A 19,527-nucleotide genomic window follows, 5' to 3' on the forward strand; every position below is an offset into this window, starting at 1 on the left:
TCTTTCGAGATTCTGCCAGCCTTACCTTCCTGACATCAGAACTTTTGGGTTCTGTGGTCCAGGTGATAATACGTGACACGGCCAGCCGGGTCTCACTGGAGTTGATGAAGTCTGTTGGGTCCATTTGCCGCGCCAAAGATTCAATGTACTTCAAAATTGCTACCTTTACCTATGAGGTAACAATACCATAAACAACACTGCAGTTCTAATTTAAGGTTTTCAATGTTTTAAGGCCACAATACCTTGAGGTTGGGTGTCTGTGTCTGATCAACAATGAATCTCATTAAAATATTGAACTGTTGGTCGAATGGGAAGGACTCTCTGAAAAAAAGAACAATCCAAGTTAAATTGTGTACATTTACACTAAATGGTAAATTGGCTGCATTTCATCTCATCTCATCTCATTAGCTGTACCGCTTATCCTTATTAGGGTCGCGGGGGGGCTGGAGCCCATCCCAGCCATCTCCGGGCAGTGGGCAGGGGACACCCTGAACTGGTTGCCAGCCAATCGCAGGGCACACGGGGACAGACAACTCACTCGCTCAGTCACACCTAGGGACAATTTGGACCGGCCAATTGACCTGAAATGCATGTCTTTGGAATGTGGGAGGAAACCGGAGTGCCCGGAGGAAACCCACGCAAGCACGGGGAGAACATACAAACTCCGCACAGTATGGCCAGTAGCTGGATTTGAACCCACGCAGGAGGTTCCCACGACCTCAGAACTGTGCCGCACACGCGCTAACCACTGCGCCATAGCCCTTTTTTAAGTCACTAAAGTCATCCTAAAGTGATTTACAATGTATTCCATACTTACCCAATCACACACACACAAACACAAACACATATACACACACACACACACACACACACACACACACACACACACACTACTGTTCAAAGGTTTGGGGACACGCAGACAATTTTGTATTTTCCATGAAAGTCACACTTTTATTCATCAAATGAGTTGTTCAATGTCTGTGTTTTTTGTTAATAGGAATTTCTTCCTTTTGTTGGCCAGTCTAGGATATGGCTTTTCCTTTGCCACTCTGGTGTAAAAGGTCAATGTGTAATATTGAGTGCCTCTAAGTGGTACAAAAAAACTTTCAGTAAAAAACAATAACATTGATTTGAATACTAGGCAAAGATACATGAACAATCATCCATCCATCCACTATCTGCACCGCTTATGTTTTTCAGCATCCAACCGCAGAGCTGTGCTCTGTGGCCCTGGCCCTTGCTCGCACTAGACAACATAGTGTCATCTAGTGGTCACTTATTACACATTGAGGCTTTAAAGACCAGCAGCTGGGAGGCGCCTCTTTACAATAGATGTTTACACTGGTGTTTTGTGGATACTATTTCACATAACTGCTAGTTGAGGATCTGTAAGGCGTATATATCTTAAACTAGATATTTAATTGTGCTTCTCCTCTTGCTTGGCTGTGAAGCAGGGATACTTCTGTTTCTACCCTGATTAGAGCCTGAAGAGAGTAGTGCACACCATTGTAGGAGATCTTCAGTTCCTTGGCAATTTCTTAAATTGTTTGAACAAAAATTAACTGTCAAGTTTCAAACCAAAGTTATTTGGAAGTTTAATCACAGCCACTAATATGATGCTCCAGATACTCGACGAGCTCAAAGGAAGGTCAGTTTAACAGCCTGGAAATGGGCCTCCATTTACAGACCTAAGTAAATTTTGCATTAAAAAACAAGCAGAAATAGTAATTTAACAGGTTAGCGGTGTATGGGGTGAATTTCGGATTAGTTCCAAGCTATTTTCATTGATAAAAAAACTGTGCATTACCTTCAAAAATTAGGACATTTCCAAGCAAACCCAAACTGTAGTAATTTGATGATTGATTTAATTTTAACGGTAATTCAAGGGATTGAAAGAATTATGAATGACCTGGTAAATCTTGCAAAACATACAAACCTTGTGATATCCAAAGCCTTTTGGACTTTGGCCTGGACAGAGCCCAGGAGGTCTGCCCCCATCTTCTTCAGCAATTGGGTGAGAAGGACAAACAGCCAGTCCTGCAAGTCCTCTCGATGCACAGTGATGAAATCCACAAGGGTCTCTAGAAACATGCTGAACACCTAAGAAGCCACACATTCATAAAAGAAACTAATTATACTCTGGCTCTAATATTCATTTGGAATCAATGGAATGTTTATGGGTTAGAAGAAACTTACTCTCTGTTATCAAATCCACAGCAAAGCAGGTCATGCAAGAGACATAGTATTAAATTGTATTATAGACATTTTGTGATGAAATAAAAAATGTAAAATGATTATATTTAATGGAAAAAAATAATAGAGGGTGAAGTTGAATTTTTTTTTTAACCTTGCTGTGTGGATCTGCAAACATTCGTGTGAAGATTTCGCATAGTCTTTTCAGCTCCACTCGGCTACAACCAAAACGAACCAAAAAAAAAACAAACACCAAATTAGCAAATTAACATTCAAATCCAAAGTGCAATGAGAGTGGCAATAATGACTCTCATCTTACGAAGCTCTATACTAAACTCTAGTCTTGCTAAAATATTTGAACTATAAAAATCTGGTCCTCTTTTCTTTTTTAATTTGGATTCCCCAAAGCAGAACCTAAGGTCAGTACATTTAGGCTTGGATGATTTTAGTATAAGACTGACGGTTCCTTCTCTCTTTGAATGCGTGAAAAAAAGATAAAAAAGACACGGCTGACCGGCTTTTATAACTTCTATTGACTGTATTTTGTCTTCTTGCGTTTATTCTATTCGGGCTGCAACTGACTATTATTTTCATAATTGATAGACATTTTTGATTTCCTTTTCTTTTTTCAAATATTGAAATTTTGAAAAGTTAGAAAATTAGTGCACAAAACAACAGAATATTCAATAATATGAAACAATTAAAAAAAAGTTTCTCTCATCAATTCCAGTTCCCTGTGTAGTATGTCAAAAGTGTTTGTCAATTAACTCGAAAATAAACAAAAATGTATATACCCTGTACATTTGCAAATATGTAAGATTTTGGAAAATGTAAAAACGGTCTTGGTGCCATCTGCCAAACCAAGTGGTACTACAACTCTCAGCGTCAAAACGGAATTGTGTGCACTCTTAGTGGCTCATAAATCACATGATAAAAGGAATCGACGATTCCAATTAGTTGCCAATACTTTTAATGATCGATTTGAATCGATTTTATCGGTTAGTTTTTGCAGCCCTATATGCCATCACAATTTTTGGAGCTTGTCACAATTAAGGCTTGGTGCATGGTAGTTGTGCTATTGCATACTTTTGGATCAAATATTAAATGTTCTGCAAAGCCCAATAGTAACTCATTACACTAGTCCGTGATTTGCATTGAAGTTTTCTTGTGTAGGGAAAAAAATGAAAGAAAAAACAAACAAAAATAAATAAATGTATTTTATTCTTACTGAAAACAAGATAACTAAATGTATTTACAAGTAATGAATTTTCATCATTAAAAAATAAATAAATAAATACAAAACTAAAACCTATCTTGAAGCAGTGTGCCATGTTGTGCTTGTGCCACAATGGAGCAACAGGACACTATTATGCAAAGTACAGTATATGCTTTTTGAATTGTATACTTGCTAAGTCAAATAAAATTGGACTTCATCAATGTTAACAGATCCATCCAGATTCACTGTACCTGCGAGCCCACTTATGTTATTTTCATTAGGGATTGACCAATTTGGGTTTTTCAGGACCGATTACTATTATTAGTGTTAAGAGGAGGCCGATAACCAAAATTTGGAGCCGATATTCATTTGGTGTAAAAGCTTAAAATTGGTTTAAGAAATGTGTAATAATGCTAAAAGTATATTCGTAATAATTTAAAACGAAATTTTAATATATCTCTGAAACATGTACAGAAGAAATTAGAACTTCAACACTACTAACTTGACTAATCTTTCACTTAAACCAAAAACAAACAATGCAGCAAATATAATTAGCAACTTGTAAAATTGTATATAAATACTTTTTAACAATAAATAAATAAAAATGTCAATACAACCAACATGACTTAAATTAACTTAAAACAAAAAGTGCATCGAAATTCCAACAGAGCTGGCGAATTGAAAGGAGTGGGCAGTGGGCACTCCTGTTTACAGCTTATCACTCAGCCTTGCATTCAAGCGGGGTTTTTATGCTCTCTCTCAATCCCAATTACACACACTTGATTGACAAACACATTCTTTTCCAAGAGCTTTTAGTCTCCACCTAAACGTGCTTCCCTAAAACAAAGTAAGTACAATGTTTACGCTATGTCTTAATCACACACACGCTTTTCTACTTATCTATTATCAGCGGTTTTGATTCACAGTTAGAAGAACTGCTGCCGTTTACTTCGCTCTGACGTTATTCATCTCTCTTAGGTGGCACTGCACCCGGTCGCTTTTTTCAATTAAAAAGGCCCAGGGTGGGTCGCTTCAGAGACAGAAGGTGTGAAACAGAGAAAGAGAAAAAGAAAGAGAAAGAGAGAAAGAGAGAGGAAGACAGAAAGAGAGAAAGAAAGAGAAAGAGAGAGAGGGAGAGAAAGAGAGCGAGAAAGAGATGGGCTCGGCTGCATCTGAGCCTAATTAACCCAGTTTTAAATATATTTAATCAACCTATAGAATAATTGTTTTTTGTAAGCATTTCAAAACCAATTTGATGAGACATATGTTAAGATGTGTTTAAGTAGTTTCCCACCCCTGGTCTAAGATGTAAACATTACTTCTGTTCACTCAAAGGATTAGGTTAGATAGATAAATATATAAAGCCCACCTTAGTATTCTTTGACCCTTGAGGAGATTCTGCAATCCCATAAGGCCCTCCTTTCGCTCTGACCAATTGGAGCTGGCACAAAGGTTGAGGACCTCGGCCACATCCTCCGTCTGGCGAAGATAATGCGGTATGGGTCCGTTTCTTGATCCGTAAGAGCGTTCTGAGCAGGCACTGGATGCGTCACTGTTGGCATCATCATCTGAGTACATCCCTGGCGATTCGTACCTGCGCCTCATTGGCTTCCTCTTCACGGAGAAAGAGAAAATAATCAATGTGACGTTTTAACACAGTTGACATAGCTCTGTGTTTGAAGCGAACTGGACAGTTTCCAAAATCCAGTGTTCTTAAACCTGTTTCAAGGCCAAATTGAAGCATTTTTCAAAAACTTTCAAGGCCAAGTTTTAAATTTTTCCAGTACCTTCGAAGGAAAAAATCCATCCCTGGTTAAAAGACACTTATTTTCTACTTTGATGATTAAAACAAGGTTGCTATCTTGCTGCTAGCATATACTGTACGTTGAAATAGCTGAAACAAGAGCTATTTCTATCTATGATCTTTTTTTGCAATTTCTTTTTCAAGATTTTACAGTATGCTTTGAATCAAGGCATTTATTTTAGACATATTATATTAAAATAAACTTTAATGAACAGAATTTTCCATCTCAAAATCAGAAGCCAGACAGGGACAAACAATGCACCAGAACAAACTGAAATCGTGATGACAATGTTTTGGGTTGAAAGTGACAGACGAGAACATTTAACCAAATTCAAATGACACACACTTAAACGAAGACCTTTTAGTAATGCATGAAGTTTGACGCTATGACAAATAACACTTGCAATGGGGAAACACTAAATATACAAATCGAAACGGCAAAAAAGCAATGAATACTAAATGTGTAATTGTTATCTCTCCATTAGAGAAAAGAAATTCTTCATCGATGATTATTGTAAACCTTGATGAATAAGATGTTAAGTAAAATATCTCAAATCTGCTTAGCTTATAAATTGTGATCTAACACTTTGGTTCTCAATTCTTTTTGAGGCAAATACCCATTTGTAAAATATTTTTGAAATTGTATTAGGACGTTTATCGAACATTATTACTTTGATTTCTTTTTACCCATATTGGACAAAAGACAACATAATTATATATTTGAAAACTTAATAATTCAGCTAGTTTTAAATATTCATCATTAGCTGCACCGCTTATCCTCAGTAGGGTAGCGGGGGTGCTGGAGCCCATCCCAGCAATCATCGGGCAGTGGGCAGGGGACACCCTGAACTGGTTGCCAGCCAATCGCAAGGCACACAGGGACAGACAACTCACTCGCTCAGTCACACCTAGGGACAATTTGGACCGGCCAATTCACCTGAAATGCATGTCTTTGGAATGTGGGAGGAAACCGGAGTGCCCGGAGGAAACCCACGCAAGCACGGGGAGAACATAGAAACTCCGCACAGTAAGGCCAGGAGCTGGATTTGAACCCACGCAGGAGGTTCCCACGACTTCAGAACTGTGCTGCACACGCGCTAACCACTGCGCCGCCGTGCTGCCAGTTTTAAATATCGATTTAGTTATTTTATGATTTCGAAATATGTAAAAGAAAAAAAAAACAACTAAATTAAGCAAAATTATCTGCAATGTCACATTTACTGAAACAAAATCTTCAAATGTATTGAACAAAAAAAAATTAACAAAATTAAAACGTTTTTTTGGACATTCTATATATAAAATGCCCAATCATTCTCTAACAAATGCCTAATCTTCTATAACAAATCATCAGGTATCTTAGTCGTTATTAGTTATGTAAAAATGAATAAAAAATAATATTTTTTAATAAAAAAATTATAGTCTTCTAAATATAATATTAATTTTATGTCCAGTCAGTACGTACCTAAAATACACATAATTTAATGATTACTTTTAACTGACTTTGATATTTATGCTTCTTTTTAAGTTTATTTAAAATCTTACACACTTTAGGGTGCAGTCACATACACCCCTCTTCCAGTGAAATTCCATTGCTTTTGTAATAAGTTAATTTAAGTCATGATAGTTGTATTTTATTCTATTACAAAAACTTTCAGAAAGCTAGTTTTTATGTACTGTGTTATATTTTAGCACTGTTAGGTTTTTGGTTTAAGTGAATGATTAGTCATGTTAGTTGTGTTGAAATTCAAATGTATTTACTGTAAAACTTTACAGCGCGCTATTACATTTTTATTTGAATATATACCAAATATAATTAGTTTCTTTGTGCAACGTTAAAATTTCTCACAATTTTTTGTTAAGCTTTTACAAATCAAATCAATAGCAAATTTTGCTTTTCGGCCTTCTCTTAATACCTGTTATCGGTGTCGGCCCTAAAGAACCCATTTCAGCCAATTCCCTTTGCAGACTATGATGTGGCAAATGTATCAATGTAGACAAAAACATAACTGATTCTCTTTTTCAACAGATGTACCGTTTTTGCTCCTTAAAATACCTTCTTCTGTTGTAAATAGAAATTATATGATTTGCATAAATTACCCAATTGGATCTCATCTGCTCAACGGTTATTTGACCCAAACCTTTGTACGTTGTTTTCGCAAATTAGTGTTTTGGTGGAATGTGGACCAGCTGATTAAATAATTATTGAATTCAGTTACCCTTCCGAGGGTTTTCTTTTGGTAAAAGAAGGGAAATAACTAATTTGAAGCTATGGTGCATTGGAATGCATAAAAAAGGAAAGCATTAAAAGTGTGCTTTTAAATGTAACTGACTACCTTATTTCTGGAGTCTCCGAGTAGCTGAAATGAAGAACACAGTAAAGGAAAGAGCAAAGGAAGAAAGCTTAAAGAACAAAAATAATCATGTCAATTAAAAGAGGATTCCATTATTTCATTGAGATCACACAACAAGTTTTAAAATATGACTGAACACTCAAAAAAGTTGACACTGAGCCCGTTAAAGTTGAGTCCAGTTAAAAATTATTTAACCCCTTAACATTTATGTAAAATTCAACTAAAATCCCAATCCAAGACAAAGTAAATTGAACGCTGTTCGTGAACAATTTGGAGAAACTGGACGGGTTTGGTCTCTTTTGAAAGGTAACACACTGAAGTTGTGTCCCAAACTGAAATGATCAGTGCAAGTGCTACTAACATTGAGTAATTCTAATTGGAACACACAAAATTAAAAGGTTTTTATTACGGCCTGTTTTTGGGTGTATGTTATTTTCCTGTAGATGAGAGCAGCATGGGCCTTTTAGCTTGAAAACAAGTGAGACAATAGCTTTAACTCTTACCGGGTACAAGGTCAAATTTGATCAAAATCTGAAAAACATTGTATTTTACACATTTTTGTAAGGGTAATTTTAGGCGTTTCCAAAAGTGGCCATGTAGAGACGACCAGTTTACAGCACTTAAACATTTCCAACTGTGTATTTTACTTAGGCCTACTTTTTAGGTATTTTCAATGAGTTGAAAGTGATTGACTACTCTTTCCAGAAGTCAATCAATGATTTTGCACTCTTGTGCGTAACAATAGTGAGTAAAAATTAATCACAAGTGGCGTTACGAAAGTTTAGTTTGGGGTCTAATTTCTATGCACTTTGTGTGTATATATATATATATATATATATATATATATATATATATATATATATATATATATATATTTCGGGTATCTTGTTTCAGACTGATCGTGATGTTTCTGAAATGATCATCTAATCTTGAATCACAAGTGTTTGAGCTTTTAAATACTCAGTGGCATGACATTGTGAAATCACTACTTAATTCAACAACAGCAAGGGCTTAATGGTCAGAGGCTTTAAAAATACCACCAATTTGTTTCGGCCGTATAAGCATGCCCTGATAAACACATCAATGGTATTTTTAATCAACTGGTGATGTTCTGTTAAAAGCTTTTATGGAGTTGTGCAACGGATCCTTGCACTGAAGCGCACCAAAAAGAAAATCTTTTTTTAAGAAACCAATGATTCTGTGGAAAAACTCCAATGATCATGGATTGTACACCTTTTTCAGGCCACATTCAAGCACACTTTAAGCACTTTCAAAGCCAAGTTTTAAATTTTTACAGTACCCTCAAAAGAAAAAATCCAGCGCCGATCAAAAGAATGATTGTTGACCTAGATGACTAAAATAAAGTCCCTTTCTGGATGCTCACATATAACTGTGCTATTTTAACTGTTCCTATTTATGATCTTTTGTGTCAATAAGCCGCTATAAACTGACATGAAATCTGTCATTCTGCTTCAATAATCCACGCACAGTTTGGGTACGTCACACTTGTTTTCAAATACGGAAAGGGCTCTTGTAGGTGTTGGGTAATAAGTGAGTTTAATACAGAAGACAAAAATAGTGAAAAAAGTACTGCATGTATAAAAAGCAGAAATTAGCCAGATTTGGATTGAATTTGATTATACTGATTGTTCTAAAAAAAGAGTGCATTAAATATTTTAATCTTAAGAGACTGCTGATCTTTTGCTTTTTGTTTTACTTGTTTTATTTTATATTTTTTTGGGTGTTTTACAAAGGATCTGTGACTAAAATGTTTCAAATATAATTGTCAAATTAATTGTTTTCTACTGTATCATGTATATATAGCACTAAAGAGTTATTTTTTTCTAATTTTATTGTTTAGCATTTTAAGGATTTTGTGTTGTTGTTTAACTAAATCTGTTCAGTGTGTAAAATGCTAAAATCGTTTTTTGTTTTACCATTATTTTTGTAGATCTGTTAATATTTTCATTTATATTTTATGTGTTTGTCGGGCATCCCCCTGTAAACAGATGATATTACTAATTACTAAATAGGAGCTGTCTGGGAGCCGAGCCAAGAAAGCCTGTTTTCTAGATAGAGTTGTCCTCATGGGTGTGACTAGTAGGGGACGCTGACGCTTCACAAGCCAACGCCATCATGACAAGCCACCAGAGCAGGCATTGTGGTGACATTCTTAAGCACTTTTTCAAAACATTTTTTTCATTTATTGCGTGGCCGATAGTCAGACTGCCAAAAAACATGGCTATGACAACAATTTCAAGCATTTTCAAGCGCTTAAACCAAAATTCAAACATTTTCCTGAACTTGAAAACTCAATATTAAATCCAGGCATTTTCAAGGATTTCAAGCACTTGTACGAACCCTGGACGATTACCTGATACCACTGAACATTCTCAGCTCTCTCAGTGGCAGGTACACAAACAAATGGCAAAGAACAATTCCTCTTCGAAAATTCTGCTCATCTTACCAGAGCATCAGCAACTGCGGCTTCAACCTCAGTGCCAGTGTTCAGAACCCTCATAGCGTTGATTGATGCTGAGATTCTGGCTTGGTGAATCACACCGTAACGCTCTGGAGAGGAATTGGAGGTTGAAAATGGAGGGAGGGGAAAAACAGAAATATATGAGCCACAGATGTTACACACCATGTAACTTACCTAATAAAAAAGCATTGATTTAATGTACTTTTGAGTACAGAAATGCTATTTATAATAATATTAAATTTAGCTTTACAGGTGTTTACAGCATCTGACAAAGACTTAAAAATAGGTAAAGAGTTAAATTTGCAACCAAACAGTATATTCACTTAATCATTCATTATTAAGGATTTCAGATTTAATCAGCGGAATTAACATAAAATAAAAATTTGGTCCACAAAAAAATGTAGAAATACAGTGATTGTAAGGTTATACCTCACAATAATAATTTTGTCCCCTGAATGTGCTCGTATGGAGAATTCCATGTATCTCGGGCATAAAAATATTTTTTTTGCTCGAAAGACATCTTATATTGAATTTTCCGTTTCTTGAGTATCTCTGGGGTTCGTACAGCTTTTCAATGGCCAAATTCAAGCACTTTTTAAGGACTTTCAAAACTAATTTTCCTAATTCTCTAGTACCATTAAAAGAAGAAATAATATACTATTATATTGTTAATAATAATAATTATTGATTAACTATCATTATCATTATTGATCTCACCAACACTATCTATTTAAGGTGGGTGTAAGCCAAAGAAATTAATTTCTTCTTAAGTTTTAATTTTCTTAATGCGTAGTCTATCGAGACAGACTGGCAAGAAACATGGCAACAATTTTAAGCGTTTACATGCACTCCATCCAAAGTTCAAGCACTTGTCAAACCTTGAAAACACAACATTAAAATTCAAATATTTAAGAGATATTGAGCACCTGTGCGAATTCTGTATCTCGTGTGTAGAGGGCCCCTGATGCGCTGCATCCAACTTTTAATAAAAGGCGGATATAGCTAATATAGATAAAATACGGCTTTTATTTATCTGGGGCTCCAGAAAATTATTTTGTTATTAATTTATTTATCCAATACAGCCATATAACATTTATGGTTGCCAGCCCCTGGATTAAAGGAAAATATGTATGTTGTGGGTCAGTAAAAGGTGAGTGCTTGGAATTTACATTCAAAACTGAGCATAACAAAACAAAGAAGATTTTTCATGCAAAAAATATATATATCATTATGTAAATTACACCCTGATTCCCCAAAGAAATGAAGCACCAACAAATGTAGTAAATGGAAAACCACAAAATAGATGTCAAAAACCTAAACAACCAAAAAAATCACAAAAATAACAATGCTAAGTATGCAGAGCTAATAAGTTGCAACAGGTACACTTAGTGGTGTTCTCTGGACAAATACATCCTATTTGTTTGCAGGGTTCATACACTTTTTTCTTGGCCAAATTCAAGCACTTCCAGGCCAAATTTTTAATTTTTCGAGTACCGTATTTTCCGCACTATAAGGCGCACCTAAAAGCCTTTATTTTTTTTCAAAAGCTGACCATGCGCCTTATAATACAGTGCGCCTTATTTATGGATTAATTTTAAAATTGCAAAGTTTTCCAACTAACTTGCAGCCGCCGACTAGATTTTCCCCCAAACGCCAAGTAGTACGCGGTGTATGCTGGGATTTATTTACCGGCGTTTCATTGGCTAACCAATGTGTCAATCATCATTTGAATCGATCACTATTGGCTAAAGTTATTCGGTGGTCAAGGGGCGGATCCTTTTTATCATTTACAGGCTGGCATTGGCTTGAACGGCAAACAAAGCCTGCAATTGGCCGAAAAAGATGTGTCAATCATCATTTGAATCGATCACTATTGGCTAAAGTTATTCGGAGGTCAAGGGGCGGATCCTTTACAGGCTGGCATTGGCTTGAACGGCAAACAAAGCCTGCAATTGGCCGAAAAAGATGTGTCAATCATCAGTTGAATCAATCACTATTGGCTTAAGTTATTCGGAGGTCAAGGGGCGGATCCTTTTTATCATTTACAGGCTGGCATTGGCTTGAACGGCGAAACAAAGCCGCAATTGGCCGAAAAAGATGAATGTGTATAGCATGTGGCTGACGGCATAGAGAAAGCATTTTTTTCTATTCTGTATTTGTAAATATTGTATTCTCCTGGATTTACTACCCTCACGGATATAAGAGGACATTGGCTGCACATTATTGCCCAATTAAATAATTATTGAATTCAGCAACAACTTCGGTGAGCTACTCCGGATTTTATATTGTCCCTGTATCTTGTTTCAGACTGAACTCGATGTTTCTGTGATAAGCAGTGCAGATAATGGATGGAATGGAGTGTCTATTTTTAAATTAAACTCAATTCCAAGTGTTTATTGTCATATGCACAGTAAAGTTGCGAGCGAAAAAGAAAATAGATATTAAGGAATGGTTGGCATTTCTTGAATCCCAAGACTTTAACCTTCCGAATGATGGAACGATGCATTTGAGTGACATTGTACGGACACCGCATCCGCACGTGTTCTCGACACGTATTTGCGTCTTTGCAAGCTTTCGGAATATTAAGGGGGTAATAAGTTGGACTGAACTATCTGACTGTTTTGTCGACGTTCCCATTGTAGCGCCTTATAATCCGGTGCGTCTTATGTATGTCAAAAATAGGACCAAATCTATTTTTTCGGGGTGCGCCCTATAACCCGGTGCGCCTTATAGTGCGGAAAATACGGTACTTTCAGAGGAATAATCACAGTGCCGATCAAAGAACACCTACATCGACTGGTGTTCTCTGGACAAATGTATTTACTCTTAGATCTCCGGTATGAAAATAAATAAAGAAAATCATTTACAGTTTCATGCAAAAAAAAAATATATATACAGCATGTATATAACACCCTGATTCCCCGAGGAAATGAAGCACCAACAAATGCACGAAATATAAAACCACAAAATACATATCAAAACCCTAAACAAGCATCAGAAAAATACCAATGCTAGGTATGCAGAACTAGAAAGTTGCAACACCTACACCAAACTTTTGTTCTCTGGACAAATGTATGTACTCTTATCTCTCCTGTTAAAAAATAAATTAAGAAAATCCTCGACAAACGAAAAGCTGCATTTTCCACAAAGCATTCAATACAACAGACAAAGGGTGAGCGGCTAGATGGAAAAACTAAAATGCTGAGGTCGGTTGGGACATCTATTCATGCAGATCACCTGACTGGCCATGAGGTTCAGCCGTAAGAGCACTGGTTGAACGGGAGTGTCGTCGAGAAGCTGCAAGGTACAGCAGAGGTAAGCAATATGCTTAGAGCAGGAGTCGGGAACCCGTGGCTTGCGAGCCATATATGGCTCTTTTCATAAGTACATATGACTTGGAGATAAAAAAAGAACGTATTCATTTATCTAATACATTGGAAAACGCAGCGCCAATTGACACATACAAAACCGAGATATACTGATCTGCATGGGGTTTGGTCCAGTACAATTTTAACTAGAGTTCACTGTCAAGGTGTCACACCAACAGACACTGTCAGGAAGACAAGTTTAAAGTGGTATATTTGTTGATATGGGACCCAGGCTCTGGCATTATTCGTATTTCGAAACTTTGATCAAATTATTTAACGTCACACAAATAAAATGCGCTGAAAAATTCGCTTTTGTCTGGAAAGCATGTCTGGCGGTTTTGCTAAATGTTGACTTCAAATATATGGTATGGCACTTTCCACCAAGATAATCAAAAAAATTTGCTATTATGGCTCTTTGGCTAAAAAAGGTTCCTTACCACTAAACTAGCACATCTGCCTAGTATATTTGACAGAACTCGTTTAATTAGTGGATGTTTTAGAGGCAATTTCTGATGAGCCACACATACTTACCCAGCGGAGTAATGCCTCGAGCGGGGCTGGTGTCACGGCTGCTCTCGCGACTTGTGTCGCGACTGCAACCCTGACTCATGCTGGGTCGGGGAATGCGACTCCGGGCTAGCATGCGGTAGGGAAAAGCAGCAGGGAGATGAGCTTTTTTACCACACAAGCTGGCTGTGAGGACAACAACATGTTAGGTAGGGACAAGTGTCAGTATGCAATCACAGAGGAAAGTTAGAAAGGAACAAATGGAAAAAGACCTTACTTGCTGCTGTTGTGTTCTAGCATACTAATATTGACAACAACAAGTGTTTAATTTAGAGGTCAACTGATTATCGGGCGGGCCGATTATCGGCACTGATATTTGGAAATCTGAAGAATATAGTTATCTGCATTTTTTTTATTCGATTAGCCGAATATTCTATCTTTTGCAGCTGAGATACTTTCTCCCTTGCTCCTCCTTCTCCATTCCCTTCTCACCTCGTTACCCACCCAACGCCTTCTGATTGAATAAGCTACCAGGGTTGGAGCCACTAAAGCAGGAACAATAAGAAACAGCGGCAGCTCAGGTAACTCATCCTGACATGCCTGTATCCGTGTTAAAAAAGCGTGTTTCCATTTAAGAGACAGTGTAAAATACGAAGTTAAATTGTTTTAAAGAGGAATATTCAGGTGGAGACTGATTAGCTCTTATCATAAAATTAGTCAATCAAGCGTGTGTGTTTGTGATTGAGAGAGAGTATAAAAAGCTTGCTAAAGTGGAAGTGTTCAGCTGTTACCATAACATTAGTTCAACAATCTAGCACTAAAACAGGAATGCCTGCACTTTTCAGTGCACAGCTCCATTGACATTTTTATACACTTTTTAAGTTAAAGTCCTGTTTTTGGTACTGACAGCTGTAATTATTTATTGTAAATAAATCTATTTAGCTATTTAAGTTTTATGTACCTTAAAGCAAATTGCTACCATGCATAACATAATTTCCTGTACTGTAAGCTTTTGGTTTACGTGAAAGATTATTCATGTTAGTTGTGTTAAAATTGTAATTTATTCACTGTAAAAAGTTTCGGGGAGCTATTTAAGTATTATGAAGCCTTATTTTATCTCCTGCACTGTTTTTGGTTTACGTGTTAGTAGTGATGAAATTCTAGTTTATTTACTGTAAAAGGCTTCAGAGAGGTATTAAAGTTTTGTTTAATTCATAACAAATATGATATTGTTTGCTCTGAAACAGAGTGCATTTAATATTTCAATCTTAGAGACTGCTGATCTTTTGCTTTTTGTTTTACTTACAGTATGTCACAAAAGTGAGTACACCACTCACATTTCTGCTGAGATTTCATCATAATGTTTAATTTAACTCCACAAAATAAACATTGCTTTGACACAATGAAAGGTAGCTTGTGTAAAGCTTATATAGCAGTGTAAATGTATTTGTCCCCTCAAAAAACTCAAAATAAAGCCATGAGTAGCTAAACCCCTAGTAACAAAATTGAGTACACCCTAAAGTAAAGGTTCCTGAAGTTCAATATTTTGTGCGGCCAACATTATTTTGCAGAGCCTCACAAATTGCCACAGGAATGCTATTGCACTCATGACAACATGACTGAGCTGGGGGGTATTCAAGATCTTGTGCTTCTTCGCCTTCCGACTGAGGATACCCCAAAGATGCTTCATTGGATTTAGATCTGGAGACATGCTTGGCTAGTCCTTCCCCTTTAACATTTGCCCCTTAAGAAAAGCTTGGTCGTCTTAGAAGTGTATTTGGGGTCATTGTCAGGATGGAATATTGCCCTGCGACCCTGTTTCTGGAGGGAGAGATCATTATCTGCTATAGTTTTTCACAGTACATTTTTAAGTTTGTGTTTCACTTAATGAAGTGCAACTCCCCAATTCTACTTACACTCATACAGCCTCAAACCATGACATTTCCAACACCATGCTTGATTTAGGGCACTTGGTTACCGCCACACATGATTCACACCATCTGAGCCAATAAATGAATCTTTGTCCCATCAGACCAAACCTCATCCTTCCAGTGAGCCATGGCTTTTGTTTACATACTTCTTTTCATTGTGTCAAATCGATGTTTCTTCACTGATGTTCTAATAAACATTGTAATAAAATCCCTGCAGAAATGTGAGGGTTATATTCACCTAACAATAAAAATAACTAAATAAAAATCTGAGGAGTCGTTTAAGAGCCAAAAAAGTTAGCTATTCTCAAAAGAGCTGGTTTCCCAAATAGCTCTGTCCTCTTGGGTGCGACCACATAATGACTGAGAGCATGCGTGTTGGGGTCATTTCATCGCCCTTTTTTTCTTCATTTATCGCGTGGTCTATAGTCAGACTGCCAGAAACATTGAAATTTCAAGCTATTATAGCTGACTACTCTCAGGTTAGTTATTTGTAAGAAAATAAATGTGTAGGGTTACATTTATTCGTCAACCACTTAGCAATCCTGTAAAACAATCTTAAATTCCCAATCCAAGACTTACCCAATGTAAATTGAAAGCTGTTCTGGGACCGTTTGGAGAATATGGACGTTTTTGGTCTCTTTTGAAGGGTAAGACTCTAAAGTTTTGTTGCTACTAACATTGAGTCATCTAAGTCGGAACACACAGAAATGGAAGGTCTTTATTTATCCCTAAAATAATGATTGCAATCAAATGCCTGCAGATGAGTGTAGCATGGGAATCTTAGCTGGAAAACATCTGGGGCAATAGCATGAAGCCTTACTGGTCACAGTTCAAATTCACAATCTGAAAAACTAAACATAGTATTTTACACATGTTTCTAAAGATATGTCACTTTGGCAAATATTTTTGATATTGTGATAGAGTTGTAAATGTTTGACTTCTCCTATCAGAAGTCAATCACTGATTGTGCAGACTTGTGCGGTTAATTGAGCGTAAAAATGGATCCTGAGTTCCATTACACACGTTAATTTTTGGTTGTATTCTGAATACACATCACAAATATGTATACATTTATATACATTTACATATACATTTATGTGGAGAACCTCGATGGCTGACCAATGGATCAATAATCATTTCAATTGGTCACTACTGGCTGAAAATTTTTGAAGCCAAAATAGCTCATGTCCGTTTTCTCATTTCAGACCTTTATAAGTTCATCTCATCTCATTAGCTGCACCGCTTATCCTCAGTAGGGTCGCGGGGGTGCTGGAGCCCATCCCAGCAATCATTGGGCAGTGGGCAGGGGACACCCTGAACTGGTTGCCAGCCAATCGCAGGGCACACAGGGACAGACAACTCGCTCGCGCATTCACACCTAGGGACAATTTGGACCAGCCAATCCACCTGAAATGCATGTCTTTGGAATGTGGGAGGATACCGGAGTGCCCGAAGGAAACCCACGCAAGCACGGAGAGAACATACAAACTCCGCACAGTAAGGCCGGTAGCTGGATTTGAACCCACGCAGAAGGTTCCCACGATCTCAGAACTGTGCCGCACACGCGTTATCCACTGCGCCGCCGTGCTGCCCACCTTTAAAAGTTATCGTAGGCTAAATACTGTGAAAAAAATCTTGCAAATCGTTGAGAGTGGTGTCATTCAAAAGTTCAGAGGTTAACACCCATATTGGAAATCATCTCATGAGTTTGTTGACTTCAAAAAGAAATCATGGAGCGGAATGAACAGATTACAACAAGGATCGTCAAACGATGCAGAAAGGCTTTTAGGCTGCTTTTTTTTATCAGTTTGCGATATCGTGTGTTTTGGGCTAAATATTTTACATGGTCGGATTCACTGGAGTTTCATGAATGTAACCACACCATATTTACGGAATTTCTACTCATTTCATGACTTCTAGGGGACATAGTTGGTGAGCTATGCTGGCTTTATAGTTTTCAGGTATCTTGTTTCAGACTTTCTGTGATGAGTACATTTTGAAATGGTCAGCGTCTCTTAAATCTCAAGAGTTTCAGCTTCCATTGATATGGGATGTATTTCAGTGTTTGGTGACAACGTACAGACAGAACTTTGTTTATCAACTTTTAAGGGGTTCCAAGGTGGCGGCGCGCGCGAGTGCAGCGGCTTCAGGGGCTCCAGTTTGTCTTTTATTTTTCAGTGTTCTTTTATCCCTCATATTTTCCCTTCGACTCCTTTCACAACTACAATAACATCCACAACATCCCGAGGGATATACAGAGACCACCGGATCTCCCTGGGTGATCTGCCTACCGACAACGACGGAGCAAAAGAAAAAGGCTGCCGGTCGGGCCTAAGCTAAGAAGGCGACCACACAGACCAGCGCTCCCAAGCATGTCCCTGACCAACGCCAGATCCATCGTCCACAAAATGAGTGAAATTGAGCTTCGGATCGCCACCAACAGCTTCGTCCAAATTTAGAGTTTTTTTGTCATCACGGAGTCTTGGCTTCCCCGACGCCGCAGTCCAACTAGCAGGATGCATGCTTCACCGGCACGAACGAGACAGAGACTCCGGTAAAAACAGGGCTACATGCGCTACAATAACAGCCGAATCATTGACACACACTGCTCACTCGATATAGAGTTTCTAGCAGTATCGTGTAGACCCTTCTATCTACCGAGAGAGCTAACTGTGGTCATTGTGGTTGCTGTTTACGTTCCACCGGATGCTAACGTTCCACCGGATGCTAACCTTAGCATAGCACAAAATATCCTGCCCGCTGCTATCAATAAACAGCAGCTCGCACACCCCGACGGAGTTTTTATTGTCGCCGGCTACTTTAATCGGGCATGCTTAAGGACTGTACTTCCCAAATTCATTCAATACGTGGACTGAGCAATTAGGGAAAAAACACTGGACCGTGTGTACAGTAAGATCAAACATCTAGTTGGATCCGGCCATCTCTGTCTGTCCCTCACCCCCTCATACATCCCCCTCTGAAGGAAAACAAAGCCTATGCAATCAAGGACAGTACAAACATCTTCTTTGTACCTTTATCTCTTTGTTTTTTTAGTAGGATTTTGCTATTTGTCCTTTATAAGATACTTGCTATAATCTAAGCATAAGCGATTTAATTAAATATGTTAAAGAGTTTAATATTGTATCCCTGTTTGTATTTTTAAACACTCTTTTTTGCCTCATAGCCTGCTTACAATGTTCAAAACGTAAAGCTGCCAATTAATTCTTGTTGATCTATGTCATACAAGTTAGCTGCTCGTGTTAGCTGCTTGTGTTAGCATGGTGATAACAGACCTTTTTGCAACCATTTAATTGCATGGACCATGTTCACAATTTGCGTTACTCTAAGTCCAAAGTGAATTCGTTGACTCATAAGTCGATAAAAGAGTTCTCCTTTTCCACAATGTCAAGTGGGCTTGCTAACAGTTAGCGGTAGCTAACTAAGGAACTATTTGCCAACTTGAATGTTGTCAAGTCATGTTTATTTGTGACGCCCTTAATCACAAAGAGTCTCAAAGGGCTGCACAGACTATTACACACTGCAGTTTAATGGCAATACTTCAGATGAGAAAACAATATCTCCAAGAGAAAATAGTTTGTCAATTCTTTTTGAATTATTGATTTATTTGACTGTCTTTTTCTATAAATATTTGTCCATTTATATTTTAATATCATT

The 19,527-nt window shown here is 37.5% G+C and overlaps 1 protein-coding gene across 19 annotated transcripts in view; it reads right to left on the reverse strand.

The window, feature by feature from the left end:
- Positions 1-19,527, reverse strand: part of clasp1a (cytoplasmic linker associated protein 1a) — a 155,313-nt gene that overhangs the window by 51,781 nt on the left and 84,005 nt on the right. For 8 of the 19 annotated variants that reach the window (XR_015852710.1, XM_088352991.1, XM_088352981.1 and 5 more), the window contains 9 exons: positions 13,946-14,107; positions 13,284-13,343; positions 10,032-10,135; positions 7,547-7,570; positions 4,779-5,023; positions 2,348-2,411; positions 1,937-2,100; positions 243-321; positions 26-169 (listed from right to left, as the gene is read on the reverse strand). Coding sequence is in view for 18 of the 19 variants with exons in the window: in XM_088352991.1 (XP_088209117.1) it covers positions 26-169; positions 243-321; positions 1,937-2,100; positions 2,348-2,411; positions 4,779-5,023; positions 7,547-7,570; positions 10,032-10,135; positions 13,284-13,343; positions 13,946-14,107 (1,046 nt within the window). In the remaining variant the exon portion in view is untranslated. The remainder of the gene's footprint in view (positions 1-25; positions 170-242; positions 322-1,936; positions 2,101-2,347; positions 2,412-4,778; positions 5,024-7,546; positions 7,571-10,031; positions 10,136-13,283; positions 13,344-13,945; positions 14,108-19,527) is intronic. The other 11 variants (XM_088352994.1, XM_088352992.1, XM_088352989.1 and 8 more) reach the window with 7 other exon arrangements.

Source organism: Urocampus carinirostris, chromosome 14 (genome assembly GCF_059441175.1).
Source record: "Urocampus carinirostris isolate Australia breed hairy pipefish chromosome 14, RoL_Ucar_1.0, whole genome shotgun sequence".
NCBI lineage: Eukaryota > Metazoa > Chordata > Actinopteri > Syngnathiformes > Syngnathidae > Urocampus > Urocampus carinirostris.